The sequence below is a fragment of the Erigeron canadensis genome, chromosome 4 (genome assembly GCF_010389155.1).
Source record: "Erigeron canadensis isolate Cc75 chromosome 4, C_canadensis_v1, whole genome shotgun sequence".
NCBI lineage: Eukaryota > Viridiplantae > Streptophyta > Magnoliopsida > Asterales > Asteraceae > Erigeron > Erigeron canadensis.
In genome coordinates this window covers 25000728-25024238 of record NC_057764.1, presented here as the reverse complement: position 1 = coordinate 25024238, position 23511 = coordinate 25000728, and the positions used below count along the sequence as shown (strand labels likewise).

The 23511-nt window shown below is 34.2% G+C and overlaps 2 protein-coding genes across 2 annotated transcripts; both read left to right on the top strand.

The window, feature by feature from the left end:
• Positions 1 to 4584: 4584 nt before the first annotated feature.
• LOC122597875 (fasciclin-like arabinogalactan protein 10) lies at positions 4585 to 6595 on the top strand. The gene is made up of 2 exons (XM_043770456.1): positions 4585 to 5204; positions 5677 to 6595. Exons 1-2 carry the CDS (start codon positions 4634 to 4636, stop codon positions 6372 to 6374), a joined length of 1269 nt encoding a protein of 422 aa, XP_043626391.1. The 5' UTR covers positions 4585 to 4633; the 3' UTR covers positions 6375 to 6595.
• Positions 6596 to 15338: 8743 nt separating this feature from the next.
• On the top strand, positions 15339 to 23420 carry LOC122597873. Its single transcript, XM_043770454.1, has 14 exons — positions 15339 to 15688; positions 17424 to 17562; positions 17900 to 18119; positions 18208 to 18308; positions 18836 to 18957; positions 19032 to 19123; positions 19439 to 19544; positions 19707 to 19861; positions 20141 to 20244; positions 20383 to 20504; positions 21240 to 21337; positions 21425 to 21675; positions 22185 to 22584; positions 22937 to 23420. Exons 1-14 carry the CDS (start codon positions 15410 to 15412, stop codon positions 23013 to 23015), a joined length of 2268 nt encoding a protein of 755 aa, XP_043626389.1. The 5' UTR covers positions 15339 to 15409; the 3' UTR covers positions 23016 to 23420.
• Positions 23421 to 23511: the final 91 nt, after the last annotated feature.

The window sequence follows — 23511 nt, the reverse complement described above, 5'->3', positions numbered from 1 at the left end:
GCTCAATATTATGGCACCCCCCATTTATAGCCATCATTAAGCATGGAATGACAAGTCACCATATTACCATATTCATTTTCAAACATACGAATCCCATTTTGGATTTGGACTAAACTATTTGTCGGTTCTTAATACGTTAATAATAGGTAAGTAAAACTTTACAAGTTTATGTTAGAAAAAATTTCATTACATACCCCTAGGGTATGTCATATTATTAAGTTTTGCCCCTCTTATTTTTTTGTATCATTACATACCCCAATGGTGATTTTTCGTGTCATAACATACCCCTCATCCTAACGTCCGTTTGTGAGTCTCCGTTAACCCCCTTGCACATGAGGGTACTTTCGACTTTTGGTTGTAAGCTTATTGTAAATCTCCCTCCCCTAGGCTTGGAGGTTAGGCATTGTAATAAAAAACTTTGCTTTAAAATTTTACTAAAAAATCCTCACAATCTATATAATTATATACGAGCATAATACTCGCGCGTTGTGGCGAAATTTCGTTTTAGGAGTAACAATTTGTTGTAAGGGTAAATATGGTAATTTAGTGTTGTAGTGTGTGGAGAGGGATTTTGATAATCATAAATATGCTGAAAGGGACTTTTTTTGAAATAAATAAATAAATAAATATGCTTAAATTTTTAAGACATACCATAAAAAAAATTTAAAATGTTTTGTAAATAAGTAAAGATATATAATAATAATAATAATAATAATAATAATAATAATAATAATAATAATAATAATAATAATAATACGAAAAGGTAATATCTAGATCATATTCATAAAAACTCATTGGTAATCTACTAACTTTTCTAGTGATATAAAGAGGGTCGTAAACCTGTGGTCGACAGCAATGTGTGATGACAACAAGCTAGAGCCTATAGTTTAGTAGTTTACCAGGATATAAAACGCAAAATATATTCTAAATGTTACTTTAACGACCACCAACCGAAGTATCTAGTCATCAAATGTTTTCAATTGTGGTGGATTTTTTTCTCATGGGGATGGAGTTGATCGAGTACACCATTGACCTATCAGTGATCAAAATTTTTACCGTTATCTTTACATCTTCATAACATATCTTCTATTTGATCATCACTAGATAAATATTTTGAGATGGTCGGAGAAATATATCAAAAATACATGCTTACTTAAGTTGAACTATGTGTGTGCACAAAAGTTAAGGAGACTTCTTCCATCTTTTAATTCTAATTATTACTTAATTTCTATCTCGTGTTTTTTTATCATTTATAGAGCAAATAAAGGAATAACAACAATAACAGCGTACCCCATCATAACAGAAACAGGATATGAAAAAGATAAGACGTAGACAGCTCATTGTTGTTAATGGAGCTCCAAAACCTTTGATAGCACAAATTCTGTCCATTGTTGTGGCTTAATAGTACTATGGAACTAGGCGGTCGTTTTACGCCCCCAAATTTTCGAGGCCTCAATATTTTGTATATTTGACTTAATGTTTGGATTTTAGACTAACTACGGTATATAATTTGCATTATATTAACGCCCTTATTGGTTTTGGTGTCAACATCCATATCTTTTTTATTACTAGTAGTTTATAATAAAAATCGAGTTACTTTTTTTTTTTTTTGCTTTTCTCTTTTACTTTAATTTATATGGTAATGAACTAGGCCTCAAAAATTGATACCGTTTGAGGCCTCAAAAAACCTTAAGCCGCCACTGTTTGACAATATAGTTTATTAATATAACCGGCCTGTATGTATGTATATATTAATTATGAATGTTAGATAAAATGTTTTATTTTAAAGATCAACAAAAACATTTTATTAATTATTAGCAATAGGTGAAAGATTACATCAATCCAGTTTGAGGGAATAAAACTATAGAGCTAATTGCTACTATAAGGCCGGTGCTTATAAGGAGTCTTGGAGGAGCGTCCTCTGACGTGAAGAAGTTGGACGTCATTGGCAGTAAGCGTCCCGCGTCCGGCGTTCGAGCAAAAGTTCTTCACCAAGAAGTTGGAGGACAGAGGAAAGGTGGGCCACGAAAATAATTTCGTTTGTTTTCTTTTCTTTTTTTTTTTATGATTTGTAAACATATATATATTTATGGTGTATATATGTTAATAAATGTGTTGTATGTAGTTGTAATGGGTGGGTGTTAATTTGCAGGTAAAAGGAGGAAGAAGATAAGCACATATATACATATATTATACTAGTTTTGTACCTGCACGATGCGACGGGGTATAGAAATAAAAGTTGGTTAATTAGTGGTACCCGCGCGATTACCAAATCACCGTACCTATGGCTATGTGTGTTTTAAACGGCGGAGACGACAACGGTTTTGGGGGTTTAGAGGGAAGTGGTTATAAGGGAATGTCTGTGTGTCTTTTGTTGTTCGGGGGGGGGGGGGGGGAGCGCATGTATGGGTGTGCTTTTTGGTATAATATGTAAGCAACTTCAGAAGAAGGGAAGAGAGACAAATTGGGCGTAAGGTTTTCTTAAAGGTATTTTTGATATTTCAGGATTAAAGTGTTTCGTAGTAGTGTAAATTAAAAGGGTAAAATAGAGAATTTAAAGGTAGAGTGTTTAATTTGAAGATGGGTAATTTGTTTATATATGAAGTATAGATATAGATATAGATAATAAGCAATTTTCATTTCTACCCCTATAGTATACTATATTTATGATATAATTCTTGAGTTTTAAATGTTATCAAGTTAGTCCCTAAAATAATTATTTCTATTTTTTATTTTTTAAATTTTATTAATCTAAATATGTTTTTTATATCAAAAAAATAGTTATTTAACTTTATGTTTAAGTAATTGAAAATTATAAAAGAATTGATAATGAGGCGAAAAAATTATGAAGAAGCTGTCCTTATAAACAGTGAGAGTCCTAAAAAGAGTCTTGAGTAATGTGATGCTGACATAACAGGCAAGAAGTCCTGAGGACTCCCAACCTATAAGCACAGGCCTAACATTACAATAGTTAGAATGATTTCCAAGTATCCCATGATCATTCAGTGAATTTGCCTTTATTTTTGACCCATAAGCCACAAGTAGCTCACACTATATTTCGTCAGCATTATCATCCATAGAGATGGCCTTGTGATTGAAGTATTTTCACACATTTCTTGTTCTCCAAATAATCACCCAACCGCATATTGTTAGTCAGTTGTATCGTGCTTAGTCTCGATTTAGGTCAGCAACTCCAGTAGCCAATTGGAAGGTGCTTCCAGGAAAACAAAAGCAATAATATTCTAAACCATTTTGCTTGATTCGATCAACAATAAAACAGCCTTTAGATGTTTGAAGATTGAAAAGTGATAGGAAGTGTACCATTATTAGTGTAGTGTTTCCAATCCATGTTTCAAAAAATTTTTCCCCCGAACATTCAGTTAGGACATGACATCAGAAAAACACACCGTATAATGGTGAAGTCTTGTACGTATCCTAGACAACAAGACGTTTACTATGGGCCATTACAAGTATTCGGAGAAAAAATCTAAAACTTGTCATCCCTAGAGTTAGAACTTAAAACCTAGGATAAAACTTGAAAGTGTATCTAACCAGTCGAACACTTGTCATCATTGGCATTCCATGTTTCCAGTTATTTGTTAATTTCACAAGCTATAACATAAATGTAACAACATTAATTAAATGATATGCTTGACTATAAAGGGAGTTGATGGACATATGTAGATTTGTTCAAACCTGTCTCAGAGTCTCTCTTAATATCCATTTTAATTTCATACATTGATAGTAAAGTTGAATGCTTATAATAATGCATCCTACCTAAAAACAATGTGTACATAAGAAATCCCACATGGAGTTTGGTAGTTATGAAGCTTCCAAAGGTACAATTATGTTACTCGGTCTCAAAATACATAACAACTAAGATACTTAAAATACCACAATAACGTAAGCAATTCTTTATTAAAGTAAGATAACGTATTTGGTGTTGTTTTTTTGAACTTTAATCACAATCACACTAGTCTTGATTTATGATTCAAAAGAATTAAGCATGAAATAATTAAACATGAAAATTCTTTTGAATTTTTACCCACTTTAATCACTAATGATCTCAAAACTAAATTTGACTAAAAACTAGAAAAATTAACACTTGTAGTTATAGTGGTCGAAGATTATGATGTAGTGGCATGATAATTTGTCGAAAGAAAATGTGTAAGTAAATTTGTAATTGTACCATACATTTTTACCATGAAAAACATAGCACCATTTACACATGTTAAGCAGTTTTCAGTTTTCACTATGAAATATACTACACAACTTAAACGTTCAAGATATATGTTTTGTAGTTTGTACAAAGCAAGACATAACAGATATGTACAAATGGTAAAAACGTTTCACATTATTAAATATCAACAAACACAGTACCACTGTAATTCAATTTAACCTTGAGGACTCTTGTCTTTTTGACCGAAACAACTTTCATTTTGATATCCAGCTCACTTTCCAGTCCCTAGTCCCCACAGCCCATAACAATCAACTCTAACCCTAGCTAGTCAACATTTAATTTAACCATAGTTAACTTTTAACTCACTATTAATTTAACTCTCATAACCCCATTCTTACACACACACACAATCTCAGTTTCAACTCTCACACTCTCAATTTCCACTACACCAAAATGACCACCGTGACCACCATCACGCTGTCCACTTTTTTCATTATCACAACTACAATCCTCACATTCACCAAAGCCCACAACATCACAGCAATATTATCCCCATTCCCAGAATACAGCCAGTTTAACAATTACCTCACACAAACAAAACTTGATGACGACATCAACAGCCATGAAACCATTACTGTTTTGGTCTTAAATAATGGCATTATGTCATCACTTGCTGATAAACACCCACTATCTGTTATAAAAGCTGTATTAAGTTTACATATTTTACTAGATTATTATGATAATAAAAAACTTCATGCTATTTCAGATGGGACTACTTTATCTACCACTTTATATCAAACCACTGGGAATGCACCTGGAAATGTTGGGTTTGTTAATATTACTGATTTGAAAGGCGGTAAAGTCGGGTTTGGATCCGCTGTTTCTGGATCCAAACTCGACTCTTCTTATACGAAATCTGTTAAACAGATTCCGTATAATATTTCTGTTTTGGAAATTAGTTCTCCTATTATTGCCCCTGGGATTTTAACTGCTCCAGCTCCTTCAGCTGATGTTAATATTACTGGTCTGTTTCTTACCTTATTTATTCTTTTTCATGTCAATTACCCTTTCAAAATAAAAAAAAAGACTTTTTACATATATTATAGATTTATTATCATAGTAGTTATTTTAATCTATGTATGATTTTTTCTTCCTAGGTTTAGTAAATCAAAAAGTAAGCTAAATTAATCCCAAAAATCAAAAAATAAAATAAAACAATATAGGATGACATCCAACTTTTTTCGAGTTTTCACAAAACACTCAACAAATCATAAACCATGGCATGCATTTTTTTTTCAAATGGTTTGAGATTTGCAAGCTATTGTTTGTGATTTGTTTGGGTATTTTGTGAAAACTCAAAAAATGTTGAGTATCATTGTATATTTTCAATGAATTATAGTTAGATCATTTTCGCTTAATAATAACTTGCATTATACTCGCATATATAGTTATCATGTTTTATCAACGTATAATATATTTTATTATTATATATATAGGTTTGTTGGAGAAAGCAGGATGCAAAACATTTGTGAAGCTAATAACAGACACCGGAGTATTAAAGGTTTTCCAAAAAGCAGCAGGAAATGGACTAACAATATTTGCACCATCAGATGAGGCATTTAAGGCGGCCGGGACACCAGATCTAAGTACACTAACCAGTGCCGAGCTCGTGGCGCTTTTAGAGTACCACGCGCTCGGCTCATACACGCCAAAAGGCTCGTTAAAAACAACCAAAAAACCGATAAGTACTCTTGCAACCAATGCAGGTGGTAAATATGATCTAAGTGTATCTACAGCCGGTGATTCAGTAACTTTGGTTTCGGGTGTTGGATCTTCAAGACTAGCAAGTACGGTACTAGACTCAACACCGTTATGTGTTTTTACTGTGGATAATCTACTTTTACCGACTGAGTTGTTCGGTAAAGCACCTTCGCCAGCGCCGGATATGTCGCCAGAAAGCGCCCCGGCGCCGGCTCCAGAGATGTTGGCGCCGGAGCCAGCAGCACCGGCGCCTTCGCCGTTCCTTTCACCGCCGGCGCCCCCGATGGAGTCGCCGGCAAGTGGACCGGCTCCGGCTGAAGAGCCGACTGCTGATTCACAGAATAGTGATGCTAGTAACGATGTTAACGCCGTCAAAGCTCCGTTAGTTTACATAGCGTTAGTGAGTGTGTTAATGTCTTACGTTATGATTTGAAGTTAAATGTTTTACGTTTTTTTTATTTTCTTTCTTTTTTTGTTATTTATTGTGGGGTTTTTTTAGTTTGTTTAATTTAATTAGGGGGATATTGTAAGATGCGCATTTTAGCAGCAGGCCAGTCAGGTGGGTGGTGTAATAACATTGATATTTGTGAGTAATGTGACTTTGAGTGGTTTGAGAGGAATACTGATTACCGAGGAAAGCTTTTGTTTGTTAAAGCTTTTATTTGTTGCTTTTTTATACTCGTATCACTACTTCATGTTATTTTTAGTTTTCTTATACAAAAAAAAAAAGGAATCTGTTGAAAATCCGTTGATCGGAAACAAAGTTCAAAAGTTTATTCATCTTTTCATTATATTGAAATAAGACTATTTATATCTTCTCTCATCTCTTATACAAGATTAAGATGGATAATTTTTTATTTTATATTTTTTTCAATACGTTACTGTATGCCAAAAAACATTTTTAAATACTTACACCATCTTTGTTGATTATACTATGCTACATGTGATATGATCATATAACATTTTAACCAAATCATCCTTTTTTGGGCTGCTTCTATTTGACCTTTTATGCATTTCTAAGCTATAATACCCTCCCAAAGAAAAAGGGGGAAAAAAACCTAATCTGTGTCTTTCCTTTCACTCGTCATAGGCAAAGAGTCATCTAACATTGGCTATCTGAGAATATGATTGTAACCCATTTCTCTTGTTTGCAAAAAAAATGAAACACACGGAAAATAAATATAATTTTTTATTTGGTCCTAGCAATGTGTTTCACAAATTCATCACACTAAATTGGTCTAGGGATGAATATAATTCCTAAACTCTAGATTTTTTCTTGGTACCGGTAATAAAAACTTAGAAAGCTAAAGGATTTCAAGTGAGCGTCAAACCGGTACCCATTTTTATTGGTTTCTGGGTATAGAAAAGAGGAACCAATTTCACGACCGAAATCGGTACTATATTATAGCTACTTGAGATATTTTAATTATTTTCTAAAAATATAATGTAATACATTATAGTATCTTCCTAACCATTAAACATCTTCCTAACTATTAAACCGCTTACAAAAACTGTTTAAAAATTGGTTGAATGGAAGAAAATAATAAGATTATAGAGTTTTATTGTGAAAAAGAAGATTTGTGGTGCTGGAAATTTCAGTTGGCATTGTGTTGTTTCTGTCAGTTCGAAGCACGTGAAAGAGGCCTGAACGGCGTGGGCCCTGCACATATGAATTGGAAAAAAGATTGTTTGGGCCCTAATGGAAATCCTAATGGACCAATTTTTTAATGAACACGAACAAAGTTATAATGTCCTGTTTTCAATGTTGGGATAAATTTATTTAACGAAAATAAAGTTACGAAATGTCAACTAATAAAAGTAAGAGCCTATTTATATAAAAAAATGTGATGAATCTAAATTACTGAATGACTTAAACAAGTTGAATGAACACGATTATAAATGAAAGTGATTGTCTGATAATTGTTTTGAATGAACAATGAAATGAGAATATCTCCAATGAGGATGTTTTTGAACGTCTTTAGGTACTTTTAGGTGCTCTTGGATATTCTTTGCGGTTGAAGTTTGTTCAAAACTAAAGATTTTTTGATGGCTTGATGCATGCCCTTAGGTGCCCTTACTTATATTTTTTTTGTTTTTAGTGGAGTTAAAGGATATATAAAGATGTTTGTATGGTTGAAGATAAATTATAGGATTTTTAGGATTTATAAGAATTTGTAAGGATTTGATGTGTCAGCTCAAGGACACCTAAGGACGTCCTTAACATTGGAGATAGGCTGAGAAAAAGATAACTACCTTAAGTTTTTGTATATTCTTCATTTTTGAAAAATTTTATAGTTCTTACAGAGTATATGCCACATTGCCACATGAAATAGAATAATGTAATATGTAACTTTTTATAATGATAATGCCAGTAGACGTTTGAAGAAATTTCAATGTTAATTTGATTTATAGAATTAGGTTTTATATATCTATATCTATGTAAGTTAAAAAACTAATTATCAAACGTCTTTAAGACAATTCCTAACCCAATCCCGAATCTCACTAAACCTTTATTTACTCCTAAACCTGTCTCATTTATTTGAAATTAATTTAATTAAAAAAATAAAAACACTATCAAATCAAATCTCATGCATATTCTAAAATGTAACACCCCAAAGTTTTTTTTTTTTAAGGTAAAGAAATTAACCCCTTTTTATAGTTTTAACATTAAAACAATTTCATAGTATTTTATTTTTGGATATGGGGTTAATTTAGTTATAACTTTAGTGGATAGCGGGTAAAATACCCATTAATTTTAAGAAGGGGGCGTGGCATCTTGAGGATGTGCCAGCCATCCTTCCCTCCCTTATTCACCATTCCACTATCATTTTCCAAGCTTCTCAAGTCGTCTGCTTCTTCTTCTTCTTCTTCTTGTTTCTATCAAATCAAAGTATAATTCATTTTAATTCAAGAATAGAAACAACAATAATAATCTTCAATAAGCAAAATTGAAAAGTTAGGGTTGTGATGTTAGTGGTGGTGGCCGAAAATCAAAGAGAAAAAGGGGGAAGAAGATATTTTAACCTAAAGTCTTGAATTAGTTCTTTGAATTTTGAGGTATTGATTCCCTAACCTAGTTTTTATCTTTTCTATTGAAATTAGGGTTCTTGGAGTAACCCAAAATTTGGGGTTTTTGCTAGAAATTGAATTATGCATAATTTTCCCCAAATTCTTATATAACCTACTTTGTCATTGAGTTGTATGATAAGTTTGATTAAGAAACATATATGTTAACTTGATAATGTTGATTTGTGAGAAAAGTTGATTTTATTAGTTGATGAAATGATGATGAAAGTGGTAGATTGAACTACCTAGTGAAATTATTGAAAGTGAAAGCAACTCAATGACAAATAGGATGGATTTGGATGTAGAAAGGCTAGTAAATGATGAGGATAACTAAGTTGAGTTAGTTAAGATTGTGAATGTAAGCTTATACATATTATGATATGATTATAGGTTGAAGCTTGTATTTGTGCATTAACATATTATCGAGTTTTGTTCGAGTTGCGGAGGAGGTGAGTATATTTGCATACCTTCGTGTATACGTTGGATCAATTTCCATATGATGATGGACTTCATGTATGGAAATCGATTTGGCGTTAAAGCCCATGTGGGGCATCGTGATTAGTGAGGCCTACGAACCTCTGGGACCTAAGAATCCCGATATGTAATTAGCGGGGCCTAAGAACTCCTTGTGTATGAGGCCTAATAACCTCTGGGACCTAAGAATCCTGATATGTGATATTGATTTTGTTGTTTAGCTTATATGGATCCATATATAGTGTTAAAGTGCAAAGGTGAGCATGTAGGTATGACACGACGGTGTCATAGGTGACATGTAATAGTCCTTTGTGCGTTGCCCTCCTTTATGTTCATAAATGTATGCAAGTATATTCACTAATCCTTTGCTTATATTTTAGTTGTTTCATCTTTTTTATAGGCGGTTCCGGAAGAAGGAACTATGGTTGTTGTTTAGAGCTTGAAGTAGTGAAAGTTGCTTTTGAAAGTTTGAAGGTATTGCCATCAAGAATTGGGAAGTTGTAGATACCTAGTTATCCCACCTCTTTATGGCTCTTGATACACTTGGAATTTTGGTAATTTGTTCTTGGTATATATTTCAGTAAAGGTGAACATATATGGGTCATTTGGAATGACAAAAACTTGTATTTTGACTTAAAAAGTGTCAATATGGGTAAATGACCTATTTGATTGTGTTCATGAATGTAGATCAAACGGATGTTGTAATTATGTTTTAAAATGTGTCAAGTACTTGTTTGTAACTCAGAAATGTTGATTATGAAGTTTGGTTTTGAAGTTAGAAAGTTGTAGGTTTGATCAAGTGTTAAAATGAAGTATGGTTTTCTGATCTGGGTGCCCACTGCGGCGCAATGGGGACTAATCCTCCCACTGCGTCGTAGTGAGGATCCTCGAAAATGTTTAGTGTTTTGTTCCCACTTCGGCGCAGTGGGGAATGCAATCTCCCACTGCGGCGCATTGGGGTACTTTAAAAAAAAAAAAATCTTAATTCTTTTAAATCGGGTCGTGTCGTTTCAAGTTGGTATCAGAGCCGAGGTTTAAGGGATTTAGGTATTCCCTCATTTAGAGAGTGCCTAGACTTAAACCTTAGACATGACTTGACCTTAGGTGTTCGAAATTTTATATGGGACCCGAAAGAGTGTTTGATGATGCTAGCTTATGAACTTGCTAGTATTAAAGCACAATAAGAAGCCGGCCTTATTGTGGTTGAAGTATTAACAACTTTATAAACTAACCGCATCAAACTTTGAAACGGTCTAGTATAAAGTTATAGGCTATGGCTTATAGTTCGTAGAGTGGAGGTAGGTTATGGGTTTGAATTAGTTTATCTTTTCTTATTATAGTATGGTGATGTGCGTTTTTATTTCTTGTCTTTAAATTTAGGGTTTAGTGCTACAGAATGCAATAAATTATGACCGAAAAGTTATAATGTGCACGAACTAACGATTTTCTTTATTCTATGGGTGGAAAATGGCTAAATATATTAAAGTGGATGAAAAACATTAGATGGCTTATGTGGCACCGGTTAACCATCCACATAGGCTAAAATCTATATATATATATATATATATATATCACAACAACCAAACCCCAAATCTCATCCTAAAAAAATAACCACTACAACCAACCACCAAGTTTACCACCACACACTCCACCGGCTACCTCAACCGAGAACCACCTAACTCCCTACCACCACCACGACCCAAAACAAGCACCTCCATCACACCAGATTCAAAAATCGAACCAAAAGGAAGACAAGAAAAAGACCCACCTCAACCACACTTGTAACACCCAACATTTAAAAATATGGATTTCTAAAAATTTTCACCTAACGGTGTCAAAGAAAGCGGAAAAACGTTTAAAAGTCCAATCCAAAAAAATTCAGTTTGGTTTATTCTTTCAAAAGGTGTTACTCATCACATCATTGAATAAGTCTAATGGAAACCCATTGATTTCCCAACATAAAGCAACCAATCATCAAACATTCCAAATCTGAAAACTGCAAAAACATAAATCAAAGTCTAGATGGAGTAGCAACTATGGGTAAACTAATGTTATCATCACTTGCTATCTACCCATGCCTCTCCTTATTTCATCAACGACCTTTAGCTTGCTAAACCTGAGGGGACAACACATTTTCAAGAAACAAGTGTTAGCTAACGAATTAGCTAAGTAAGAATACACAATGTTTAGAAAGCATTTGTCCAATTAAAACGTTATAAAGATCGTTTTGCGACATTAGAATACATATCATTACATATCATCACATATCATCTCATTCATCATCTTTCATACAAAATAGGTCACCCTAATTGTGCCTAAACATCTTTAACATCATCACATAACACATCATAACATCATTTAAGTGTAACTGAAGTCACACCCGACTAGATGAACACACCTTACGGCTGTCCATCAATGTCGTTAAGGAATGGCAAGCCAATTCCAGGAGTAATCCGTATGTACAATGACAATGGGGCTGGTAAGACCTCCCGTATTACTCTTCACGTTATACCTCGTTGCAAGGAGCCACCCGAGCAACCACATCAACGCACTTAACCGGGCTAGGGCAAGTACGGGTTAAGCTTAACACTTTCACGTTAAATTTACGAGCTCGATTTCACATCACATATAGTTTAGGTGTTTACACAACCTAAACAATCATCACATTTATACATCTTTACGTTTGGGCCCTTAAACGTGCACGTGACATGGCAACTTAAAGAGTCTAGTGAACTAGATGAGCAAGCCATACAAACATGCACATTTCATATCGTTGGGACTGCATTTCAGGCCTCATTGGTCATTTGCATAGCCCATATAACCTCCCGTGTACTCCCGAATACTTATAAGTAACACAATACCGTTAAGGAAGTTATAATACGAAAACCATGCTTTTGTAGAACCCTCAGCGTGTCAAAATAGTGTATCTTACCTCGTAGAAGCGTACAACAAATGATAACGTAAGTTACCGAGCTTTGCAAGTATTCTCGACTACCTATAATCAACATAGGACCGATTTATGAGTATAACGAGACTAAACTGACCTACAGTCTAAATAGGTGTCACATACCCTGTAATTACCATCACTCCAGATAATAGTCCCTTTTTGACTATTACCCCTAGTAAGTTGTCTCTTTTTGTCTACTTCGAGACTATTATCCCAGGTAGTTAGTCTCTTTTTGTCTATTTTGAACTTTTGTCTATTTCTAGACTATTACCTCAGGTAGTTAATCTCTTTTTGTCTATTCTCATCTTTTGTCTATTTCTAGACTATTACCCCAGGTAGTTAGTCTCTTTCTGTCATTTTTCTCAAAAACGGGTTTTACACCAAAAAGAAGACTCTTTTAAGGCCTAATGATGCAATGAAATCATTGATTAACTCCTACTTGATTTACATCACAATAACAAACGTTTTAGGTTACTGAATCGACAAAACGGACGATTTTCAATAGATTAACACACCCTATGGTCCAGATCTGATATGACACCCATAATGACTCCATTATATCATAAAAATATCAGTAACAACAAGATTATACCTTCCGGAATCTCCAACACACCAATAGATTGCAATAACGGTTACCGGGTAACCCGAAATCAACGATTCTAGCAACGAAAAGCATATAATCGATCAAGACCAGGTATGAACAAATTGAATAGATGGAAATGATCAAAAATCAGTAATGATTGCAATCTATACCTTGAAGATGATTAGAAGATCGAAATATAAGCCCTAGATCTCTCCGAATCGACCCGAAATCGATGGAATTGAACAAGGAATTGATTGTGGCACAAGAGGGTGGTTAGGGTTCAAAGAGAAGATGATAATATCAGTAGTTAGAGGCTAATGACCATCTCCTACACCCTAATCCCGTTTTTTAGTTTAACCCTATGTCAAAACTAGTCCCTAAGCTTCTAAACGACTCATATTTAGCTCAAAACACCTATAGGGAATAGTTACAACTCGTTAAACACTTCAAGCACCTCTAAAGGCACATAAATACACTTTAAACACATTAGTACATCAATCACTAAGGCATTAAAGCCTTAGGCATATAGCACATTAAACACTTCTAAGCATTAAATCTCCCAAAGACTTAACGGACACACAGTGTTGACTTAACGATTCAAGTTAACCGTTAATTAAAAAGTTTGGGATGTCACAACACTAAAACAAAAAACGAACCAAAATAAAAAAATTTAATTATGATAACCCTCCTCTTTAGGTATACACTGGATCTCCTTAATTAGTTCCGACAGAGGGCCGGATGTTATTGATGTTGATGAATCCTTAGCCGCCATTGACGATATTTTCATGGTGATCATTATCTTCATCATTGATGGCCTCGCAAACTTCCATAGAAACATATTTCCTGTTTATCTCCCACGACGGTTGCTTATGATCTACTTACTTTTACCATACAATGCCGATGGTTGGTAATCAACTTATAAATAGTTATAGATAAGATCATAAGAATAGGAAAAGGTAAGTCCCAATCCTAGGCCCATTGATGTGTTTAAATTTACATACAGTATTACAAAGGGTTTAGTTAGTAATTTGATTTATGGTTGTAAATCAAGTTATTGGATGGGGTTTGTTTTTCATTTCTAGTGTGAAACAGATTTATGGTTGTAAATAAAGCCTTTTTGTTTTTTTTGATAAATATATTATTCCATGTAAAAAGTAAGCAGTCAAAGAGGAAATTCAAATATGGTAACTGGTTAACTTTTTATCAGGTCACTTTTTAATGCTATAGAACTTTTTAGCACGTTTCCGACATAAAATAAAGAAAATCGTTAGTTCGTGCACACTATAACTTTTCGGTCATAGTTTGTTGCATTCCGTAGCACTAAACCCTTAAATTTATGTTGTACAAGTAACTATCTAACCTAAACACACGTAACGAGCAGAGAACCCGGTCAGTGTAATATAGCCTAGTGGTAAGTTACAGGATCGTTCGAAGGGACGCGTTGCTTTACCTAATCTAGTAGTATGTGTAATTCTAATTTGTTTGGGGTTTTGTCACTAACTCCTAATAAACTAATTATTTTGCAGTAAATTAAAAATCTAGCCCGCCGCTTATTCAGCGTGAGGCTAATCTGAAAGTAATTTGAAAAAGCGTATAACAGTAATTAAATTAAAATACTGGTTTGACATCTCTGATCTCATGATGGACCCGCATCATGATCAAATACATATACTTGAAATCTTGAATGTCAAGTACAAGATCACAAGTATGTTTATATTTAAATTCTTAATCATCTTTCATAGCAAAATCACATTATTAGTATAATTGGTTTAAAAAAAGTTCCTATAATAGAGAAATTATTGTAGCACGTGCCTTCTAAAATAACTACGACAAACAATATCATGAATATGTTTTAGCTAATAATGACAGTGACGAACATGTGATTATTGTATTATTACTTGCAAAATATAACACTGATAACCATATATCTTCAAAATTATAAGATTTTATGAATTAAATGTATGAAGATCTTAATATTGATAATATCGTAAACCCGTGTCCAGTGTTGGACACGGGTCTAAAATCTAGTTTAGTATAGATATCAAACATAGTTGGAATAAAAATTAGCATTATCCGCAATTATAATGTTTTTAAAAAATGGGGTAACAAGCATGCTGTTAGAAGCACCATACTTCCATGATTTTGTGAAGTGGGGAAAGATTTTATATTTATACATGTGATTTTCATGGAGGAGTTTGTAAGGGGAAACATGTTTCTTCGCTAGAAGCATATTGGTTTTTCCATTAAAAAAAGTATATAATTTTTTTTGTTCTTCGACCCCTGTTTTAACTTTTCCCCTAATTACTATCATTATTCTTAATCATTATAATTTTCCATATGATCTAATAATCAAACCAATGCAAGAATCCTAAACACCATCAATCAATTCACAAAAACGATGTTAAATTTCCACATAAATCAAGTAAGACGGAGCGCTATATTTCTCGGAATTTGTAACCTACTTTTAATAATAATCAGCCTCATTTTAATCATCGCAGCTTATCCCGACTGTGTATTTCCAGATGTTTTTCCATTCATTATAATATTAATTATTTCATGTTTAAGATTGGCTTCAATGATTCCAATTGCATTCGCACAAAGAGCCACGGCTTTAACCATTATTAATTCCCCTACTGAAGCACGTGCTGTTGGAACCTTAATTCGACGTCATCAAAGGGTATAAATTATATAAATTTTCACCTCATTATATCATATTGTGCATATGTATATATTTATATGTGTTGATGGTTTGGAGTGATAATAAAATTGATTTGATGTAGTTAATCTATACTTATACTATAAAGCAAATAGGTTTCAACTTTCAATTTTAACAATGTATAAATGATAATGCATGATGTACCATACATCAATGCTTACAACTTTCTCTCTCATCCATAAATCATTTTATTCCTCAAAATCTTTTATCTCAAAAACCGATAAATTATAAAAATTATATGGTGGTTCTCAAAATTTCATGCTCTTTCATTAGAGATGTCATTCGATATACTTTTGACGAATTTTTAAATCCGATGGCGGAACTCATACGACTAAGACATTTGGCTATGATAATCTATCACATATCACCTCCTATGACCTATCGCATATCACCTACTTATGACCCTCACCATCTTACCGCCGCAACGCGCCGGTACTTGTTCTTGTAATATTTAAAACCGATTATAGAGTCGAGCCGAGGTTGAATTTTGAGTTTAAAATCGAATCGAATTAAGTTTGGCAATGTGTTGAGTTAAAGCCAGTGTGAAAGGTTGATTTGGGCTGGTTCACGTTTTTATTTTTATTTGTATATGTCCCTAATGGCTAATAGATTTATAGAATAAAAAAATACCTTTTCTGTTGGCCAAGGTAATATGTTGTCACATTTTGACTACAACAATCTACATTTTATGTATTGCTATATCCATTTTTATTAATGTATTTGTATCTGTATTTTTATATATGAAATGTGTTTTTTATTAATTTAATAAAATATGTTTTTTTATAAAAAATTAATGATGACGTGGCAGTTTAAATTTGAAAACAAGTGTGAAGGGTTGCAGTACAAATTGTTTAGTGTGAAAGCTTACACGACATTTTAAAACTGTAAGCCAGTGTGAAGGGTTACGGATGGTCTTAGAAGGAAGGGGGTGGGAGTGTCTTTTTTTTTTTGGTTCTTGTTCATTTGGTTTATGCTAAACATAATGTGACATTTGGTCAAGTGTTAATATTAGGTTTTTCAGTAACAATTTATTTGTTTCCGGGCATTGGCCTTTTGACGTGTTTTGCTCCTTTTATATGTTTCAGTTTAATTTATGTTGTTTGCATGCTCATGTTAGCTATTGAATGTGGTCTTAGGCTCTTAGCTTCATGGCGGTTTTCACTTGTAGGATTCAATTTTAGGTCTGTGTGATTAGGGTGGTTCATACCATCTCAGTATGACTTTCATTATAAAATAGAGTTAATTTCATATCTCTAACATTTTTCCCTCTTAGGGCTACTTGAGCATATGTTTAGGCCACACAGGCTTAACCTACCCACTTCACTTTCTATTAGCAACTAATCGTTGGATTATTATATTAAGAAATAACGTGGGAACCAGTTGACTTCTACCAACTTCTTAACTAGTATGATTGGAACAATGCACGATACTTTCGAAGCACAGTTTATATTGATAGTTTAGTGTCGAGTTCCTAATCCTCATTTCTAAATGTAATCTGATAACAAGGTTATTTATAACGGTCTAATAGTTTTCTCTCTTTTGATGATCAACTTAAGTGTTTGATTAATCCCTGTCTAGATAATTAAGTGCTAGCTGGTCATATGGGCAATGAGATATCATTGTATGAAATTATTGTTTTATGAGTGGTATATGTAGCTATAACACCTAATCCAAAAGTTCTATTATCACTTAACAGATTAGGTACCAGAAATGGATACTGTGGACCCGAATTGCACTTGTAATTACAGTGCTGCAGTTTCTGGGAGCAAGTTACCTTCTAATCAATGTTTCAAATTTCTTTTTCAAGGATCGAGCTCCTAATGACTGTATAATAGGTAAAACTGACAGCCATTTCTTTGTGTTTTTTTTTTTTTGGTTCCATCAGTGCTTAACTAGTTTGGAATGATTGCTCTTACCCCCTTTATTTTTTTACGCAAATTAGTTTGGAATGTAAGGAAAGATACGATAGTTTCAAAAGGTTGTGGTACCTAGTCACACTTGGGAATAATGTTTGATATTTTGTAATCGTGTGTGAATTTTTTCCTTCAATCGAATAAAAAATGATCATATAATGCTCTATAAGATGAATTTGTTTCTGCTTTATGACCATATGATTTTGTTCTTTCTGCACATAATTATTAGTTTACTGTCTTTAAATTGTTGTCATTGCAGAGCTTCTTACAATTAACAGCGCATGGCTGCATAGTATGGTCGTGGTATATATTATCATGGCGTGTTTTGTCACACTGGTACAATGTTTTAGTGGATCAGATGTGTTAAGATGGAGGTCATTCTACACAAATGAAAACAAAGCATGGAAACACCATTACCGAGAGGTATTTGATCATGGCATTCGTGAGGCATTGTGCTGTCTGGGACGTGTCAGATACTTGTAAGCTTCTGCAATTTTGTTTAGTCTACAAGTCACAAATCCTACACATGCCATTGATTTTTCTCAATTCACATCTTTCTATATTTAGGTCTGTAATGGATGAAGATGAAGTTTTCTCAGTGGCACAGTTACTGGGTGACCTTGTTTCTTATCGTGCATCTGGAAAAGGACATCTTGAACTCTTGGCAGGTCCATCCTTTTTATATAATAACAAAAATCACATGATTAAGTGATACAACATTTTGTGATAATGCATTTGTTGCAGCCTGCTCTTTACTTAAAGAACCACTTTGCCTTTTTTATGTATCTATCGCTTTGAATTTTTGGGTAACATTAATTACAACTAGGGGAGTTATGGGAGGCTCAACCAATCTATTCTATCCGCTTTTAGTAATGAGCAATATTTTTGGGACCAACTAAAATGGTAAGATGGACCAAGTATAATCATGGGATGGAGGGAGGCATTGTAATAATACTCGATTCCTACTAGTAAGCCCAAAATCAAATTTTTAAACTATATTTTGCGAGGTGACCCTTTACCAATAGTCCCATACTCCCACAAACCCTTGAAAACCAAGTAGAAGATGGGTATTTTGTGTACTGTGCAAAAGTGTCATTTAAGAAGTAGCATGCTTCACTTGGTTTGATTCCCCTGCTTATTCAGAACTCATTTATGCTGTAGTTATTATCATGACTTGATTAGTTACTCCAATCAGGCCTTGCTTTGTTGCGAAGAGAGCGTTCAATGTCTAAATTTGAAGAGGAAATCGTGGAGGCACCTAAAGAACTGATTCAAGGAGCTGTTGATTTTCATTTATTTGCCGAGGCTGCCTATACGGTCTTTTCAGAGCTAAGATCTTTTTGTAACTTGCTATGATAATTTTATCGAGGATAACTATTTTCTTGGCTCAGGGTCCTTTGCTTGATGTTGGAAGGAATCCTATAATCTTTCTTTGTGCATGGTTATATAGACAAGGGGTTTTGGCCCCTTGGACTCGGCGCAGGTGCACCATAAAGACTCCTTTCTGATCCATTTTACTGCCTTTTAAATTTCGAGTATTCAACTATTAGTGAAGTATCTAAAAGCGCCCTTAAGAAATAATATTTGGAAGTAGCCAGTGGGCCGAAAACAGTTCCATTAATAATTTGTGATAATGAACATGAGTATATCAGCATAGTTAAATCAGAAGTTATCGAATAGTTTTTTTATTTGAGCTAATATAGGACATTTTAGAATGGACATGTCTTCTCTGGGTAATACTCTGTATGATATGATAAATTTTACATCTGTAGTGACTGACAGTTCCAATTTCCTGTAGCCTTCCAAAACTCAAAGGTGACAATTGGTGGCGAGGTCATGCAAGGGCTTTTTTGAGATATATTAATTTGCCTGCTGATTCACTTCGACAAGGCCGTGTCTGTCAGGTTTGTATAATTTCTGGCTAAATATTTTTTTTTATATATAACCAAAACTAAGAGTCTATATAGAGTGGTTACGCAGTCAGCTAAATCTTTAGTTTAAGAGTCAAAGTTACTTGATGACTATTTTCTAAATGCCTCATATCCATGTGCAATGCGGCTTTTCAGGCAAGGTGTGAAGCAGCATATTTTGTTGTGGTTCTCCATCTCCTAAAATCTGTAGTGATTTGTGTGAGGGGAACTGAAACTCCTGAAGATCTCCTCACTGATGGTCTAAGCAGGGAATGCATGCTTGATGCAGAAGATTTAGAGGGTTTGATATAGTATGTTCTCTTTCTCTCTCTCTCTCCTTCCTTTTTTTTTCTGAATTCGAGTATACATCTGTATTTTGTTTATTGCTATTATGTTTTATCGCCATAAGCCATTACTTAATGAGTTGCATGCTTGGATTCTCACACAAATAAATCAATGACATCCTCTCTTTCCAATTAGTAGCATTTTCTGACTTATAACATTGTTTTTATCCCCTTGCATATGGAGTAACTTATGTCTTATGGCAACATTTTCATGACCAGAATCCTTCTTCCTCCCCGTTGTCACAGTGATAATCTTATTCCGCCAGGTTCATCACATTATGGGCATGCTGGTATAGTGGAGGCTGCACGGGATCTGTATGAGCAAATTGATGGAAATCCCGAAAAGAAAGGTATGGAATAAACATACTTTTGGGAATTCCCCATTCAATGAATGTTTTATATATCTTTCTAACAGCTTCTGACTACGGTATCAAATTTACACTGCTTTCTACTTGAGATAAATTCTTACTATTTAAACAACGAATCAGAATTTCAGGAAGGTGGATTGCTTGCTTCATTGCTGGGAGCTGGATGTGAATGTGAAGGGTACAACCTTTGTGTTGTGGGACATTCCCTTGGTGGAGCTATAGCTGCAATGCTAGGTTTGAAGGTACAGTCTCAATCTTTCCGTTAGAGTAAATTAACTTTGGTCTTATTGTCTCCATATACCTATATGCTTAGTAGTTAGTACAGAGACTTGTTACGCGTTGACAATTGTCATGAAAACAAAGTTCAAGTTTTGAACAACGTGAGTGAATATCCATCAAGTGATGCATATGCAGTGACCTGTATGTCAGCCATGGGATTCTTTTTCCTTTTAATGCTTAACTTCTATATAACAAACATTTCTTTCTTCTTCTTGTCTACATCATTTGATCGTGCCATTTTGGCATTTTATATCTTCCTAAAAGTCAATATTTAAAAACAATTTATAAACATTCAATTTAACACGAATCAAAACCTAAATCTAGCCTACAAAAAGCATGTAGTTGGAATTCAAAGTCAAGGACTCATATTTTGTGCAAGTTTCAAGTTTGGTAAAAGGTGTAGATTGGAGGGAACACCCCGATCCCTGATACCACATTGGTACCGACATGCACAGGCCGCACAACTCATGCCCCGGTAAAACCCCTCCACCAAATAGCCCACACTTGAGCAATATTTATGGTTAAATAAAGTTTCCAAGTTGTCTCACGAATTTCAGCCATGAAGCCCAGTTATTATTATCCATTTCTGAAATTTCAAAATTTAGTATGAAAATGAACAGTAACTGAACTGAATAATCTGCACCAAAGTTAAATTCATTTTACTCATACATTTCTAATTTTCCTGTTTTTATGAACAGTTATATGGACGATATTCTCGGTTACATGTATACAGTTATGGACCACTTCCATGTGTGGATTTAGTCTTAGCTAATGCATGTTCGGGGTTTGTAACAAGGTATTACAGTACCATTATACCTTAATAGTTTCTTTTATTTTTGTCACAACTAGTTATTGACAGAGTTTCATATCATATCTTCTGTAGCCTTGTGTATGATAATGAATTCTCATCACGCCTTTCGGTTGCTTCAATCATGAGGTTACAAACAGATGCCATGCTGGCACTATCAAATGATGCAGATGCTGATTCGGCCATAATTCAAAAACTTGCACGTCGATTTCTTTCAGTAAGCACCTATCTGTGGAGCAAAGAGGAAGAGTCTCCAGCTTCTGCGTCGAGCTCATCGCCATTCATTAGAGAAAACATGCACTATAATCACAGTGAACGTATGCATGGTACCTAGTAATACTCTTCTAAATTCGCAGAATTTGTATCATGAGAATCCCAACTACAACCATAGATGCTTGTAGAGATGGAAATTAGACGGATCAGGTGGGTTGGGTAATGGGTCCAATCACTTTTTTAGTGTCGGTTGCTTGAAGCACTTTTTTGATCCATTTTCTTTCTTTCTTTCTTTTTCATTTCCTCTTTTTTTTTTTTTGGTAAATAATGAGTGCATCAAAAGTATGACTATCTTATATTAATCAAACATTTTAGGGTTGTATGCAGCAAAATGTTTATGGCAACTCTCAACCTGAATGGCCCAATTCTGTTTTCGTTATATATTATCCATGTGTAATGTTAATAAAACATAATCTGAATCAACCCATTCATTGGAAAATGGGTTAAAATGCCACCTTAGTAGTTAGCAAAATATTGCATGTTTACTGTATTCATTTCCTGCAAATTTTGTTGTGTGTTAGTAGTTAACAATCTTAATACATTCCTATCGAAATCATTGTAGAGAGTGTTCGGGAACCACTGAAAGATTTCAACCTTTGGTATGATATGGAGATGGGCGATAGTTCAAACGCCGACCATGATGGAAATGATCCATTGAACAGATTGTCTAATCCTTATTACCAGTCTTCCGATGACGGAGACTCACGTGATAATCTCTTATTACAGTTTATGGAAGCCATGCCATCACGAAAAGAAGAGTCATCTGAGAACTTCAGAGAACTGTTTCTGCCAGGCACAGTCATTCATATAGTCCCTAAGAAGAAAAGCGATGACATACCTCTATACAAACGATGGGCTACTCCAGATGCACAATGTGAATATGTAGCTTATGTGGCAAATAGAGAAGCCTTTATGGATATGGTTGTATCCCCTAGTATGTTCATTGACCACCTACCATGGAGGTAAGTTTTCTTAGATACTGTTTCACATATTAATTTCAAATGACCTTTTACATATCATTTTTTGATTACAAGTATTATTAGATGGTTTATGATGAGAAGGCCAACACTTTTTACTAAATATGTTAGGTAGTGAAAGCAAGATATACAATTGAATATCAGATACAACTTAATAATTTAGAGAACTGCATTAAGTGAGAAAAACCTTGCTTAGTTTGAGGTGCAACCAGTAATAAGGGAGAGTAAATGATTTATGGCTTCACGATTTTAGTAGCCTTCACATTACCTCATTGAGTATTTGCTGTTAGATATCGTCTTTCTTCCTGTACTAATAATAACATTCGTCCTTTCACAGATGTTCTTATGCCCTGAAGAAAATACTGGAAAGGCGCAATCTACAACACAACTTGGATAATGAGAGTTTGAGACTCTAAATCCTTATTAACCAACCTCTGGGCTCAACAAGGGGTCAACTGACCTGCATGTGATACCCACTAGAGATCCGTACTTTCTTCAGCTAAAAGCTTGAATCGAATCATTTGCTATAGTGCTGGAATGTGAATATAGAACAAGCTCTCAACATACCTAACTTGATGACTGCCTATCAACACTTATGATGCTAATAATTTAGATGCAGTTTTGTGTATAAAGCAGTTAGTTTGCATAAAAGTTGAAGGATTTCAATTCTAACATTAGTTGGTTTGATAACTGACCAAAGTATTAAAGAACAGATGTGACTTACATAATAGTACGGAGTATCTATTTTGACAAGTGTAGGAGTTTGTATGTCTTTTTGAATTATGTCATCTATGACTTAAAATTTTGTATTCAATGAGCCAGCAATTCTGTGTAACTGTGTCAATACATCACCTGATTTCTGTCGAATGTCATCAGGTGATCATACAAAGTTCATATTTTCTAGAGCGCTTT

Excerpts from the sequence above, each read along its gene's own strand:
- LOC122597873 (XM_043770454.1), top strand. The coding sequence starts at position 15,410 with ATGTTAAATTTCCACATAAATCAAGTAAGACGGAGCGCTATATTTCTC. Across the intron at positions 21,338-21,424 it reads TGTTCGGGGTTTGTAACAAG|CCTTGTGTATGATAATGAAT; the intron begins GTATTACAGTAC and ends TATCTTCTGTAG. Across the intron at positions 21,676-22,184 it reads TCACAGTGAACGTATGCATG|AGAGTGTTCGGGAACCACTG; the intron begins GTACCTAGTAAT and ends AAATCATTGTAG.
- LOC122597875 (XM_043770456.1), top strand. The coding sequence starts at position 4,634 with ATGACCACCGTGACCACCATCACGCTGTCCACTTTTTTCATTATCACA. Across the intron at positions 5,205-5,676 it reads AGCTGATGTTAATATTACTG|GTTTGTTGGAGAAAGCAGGA; the intron begins GTCTGTTTCTTA and ends TTATATATATAG.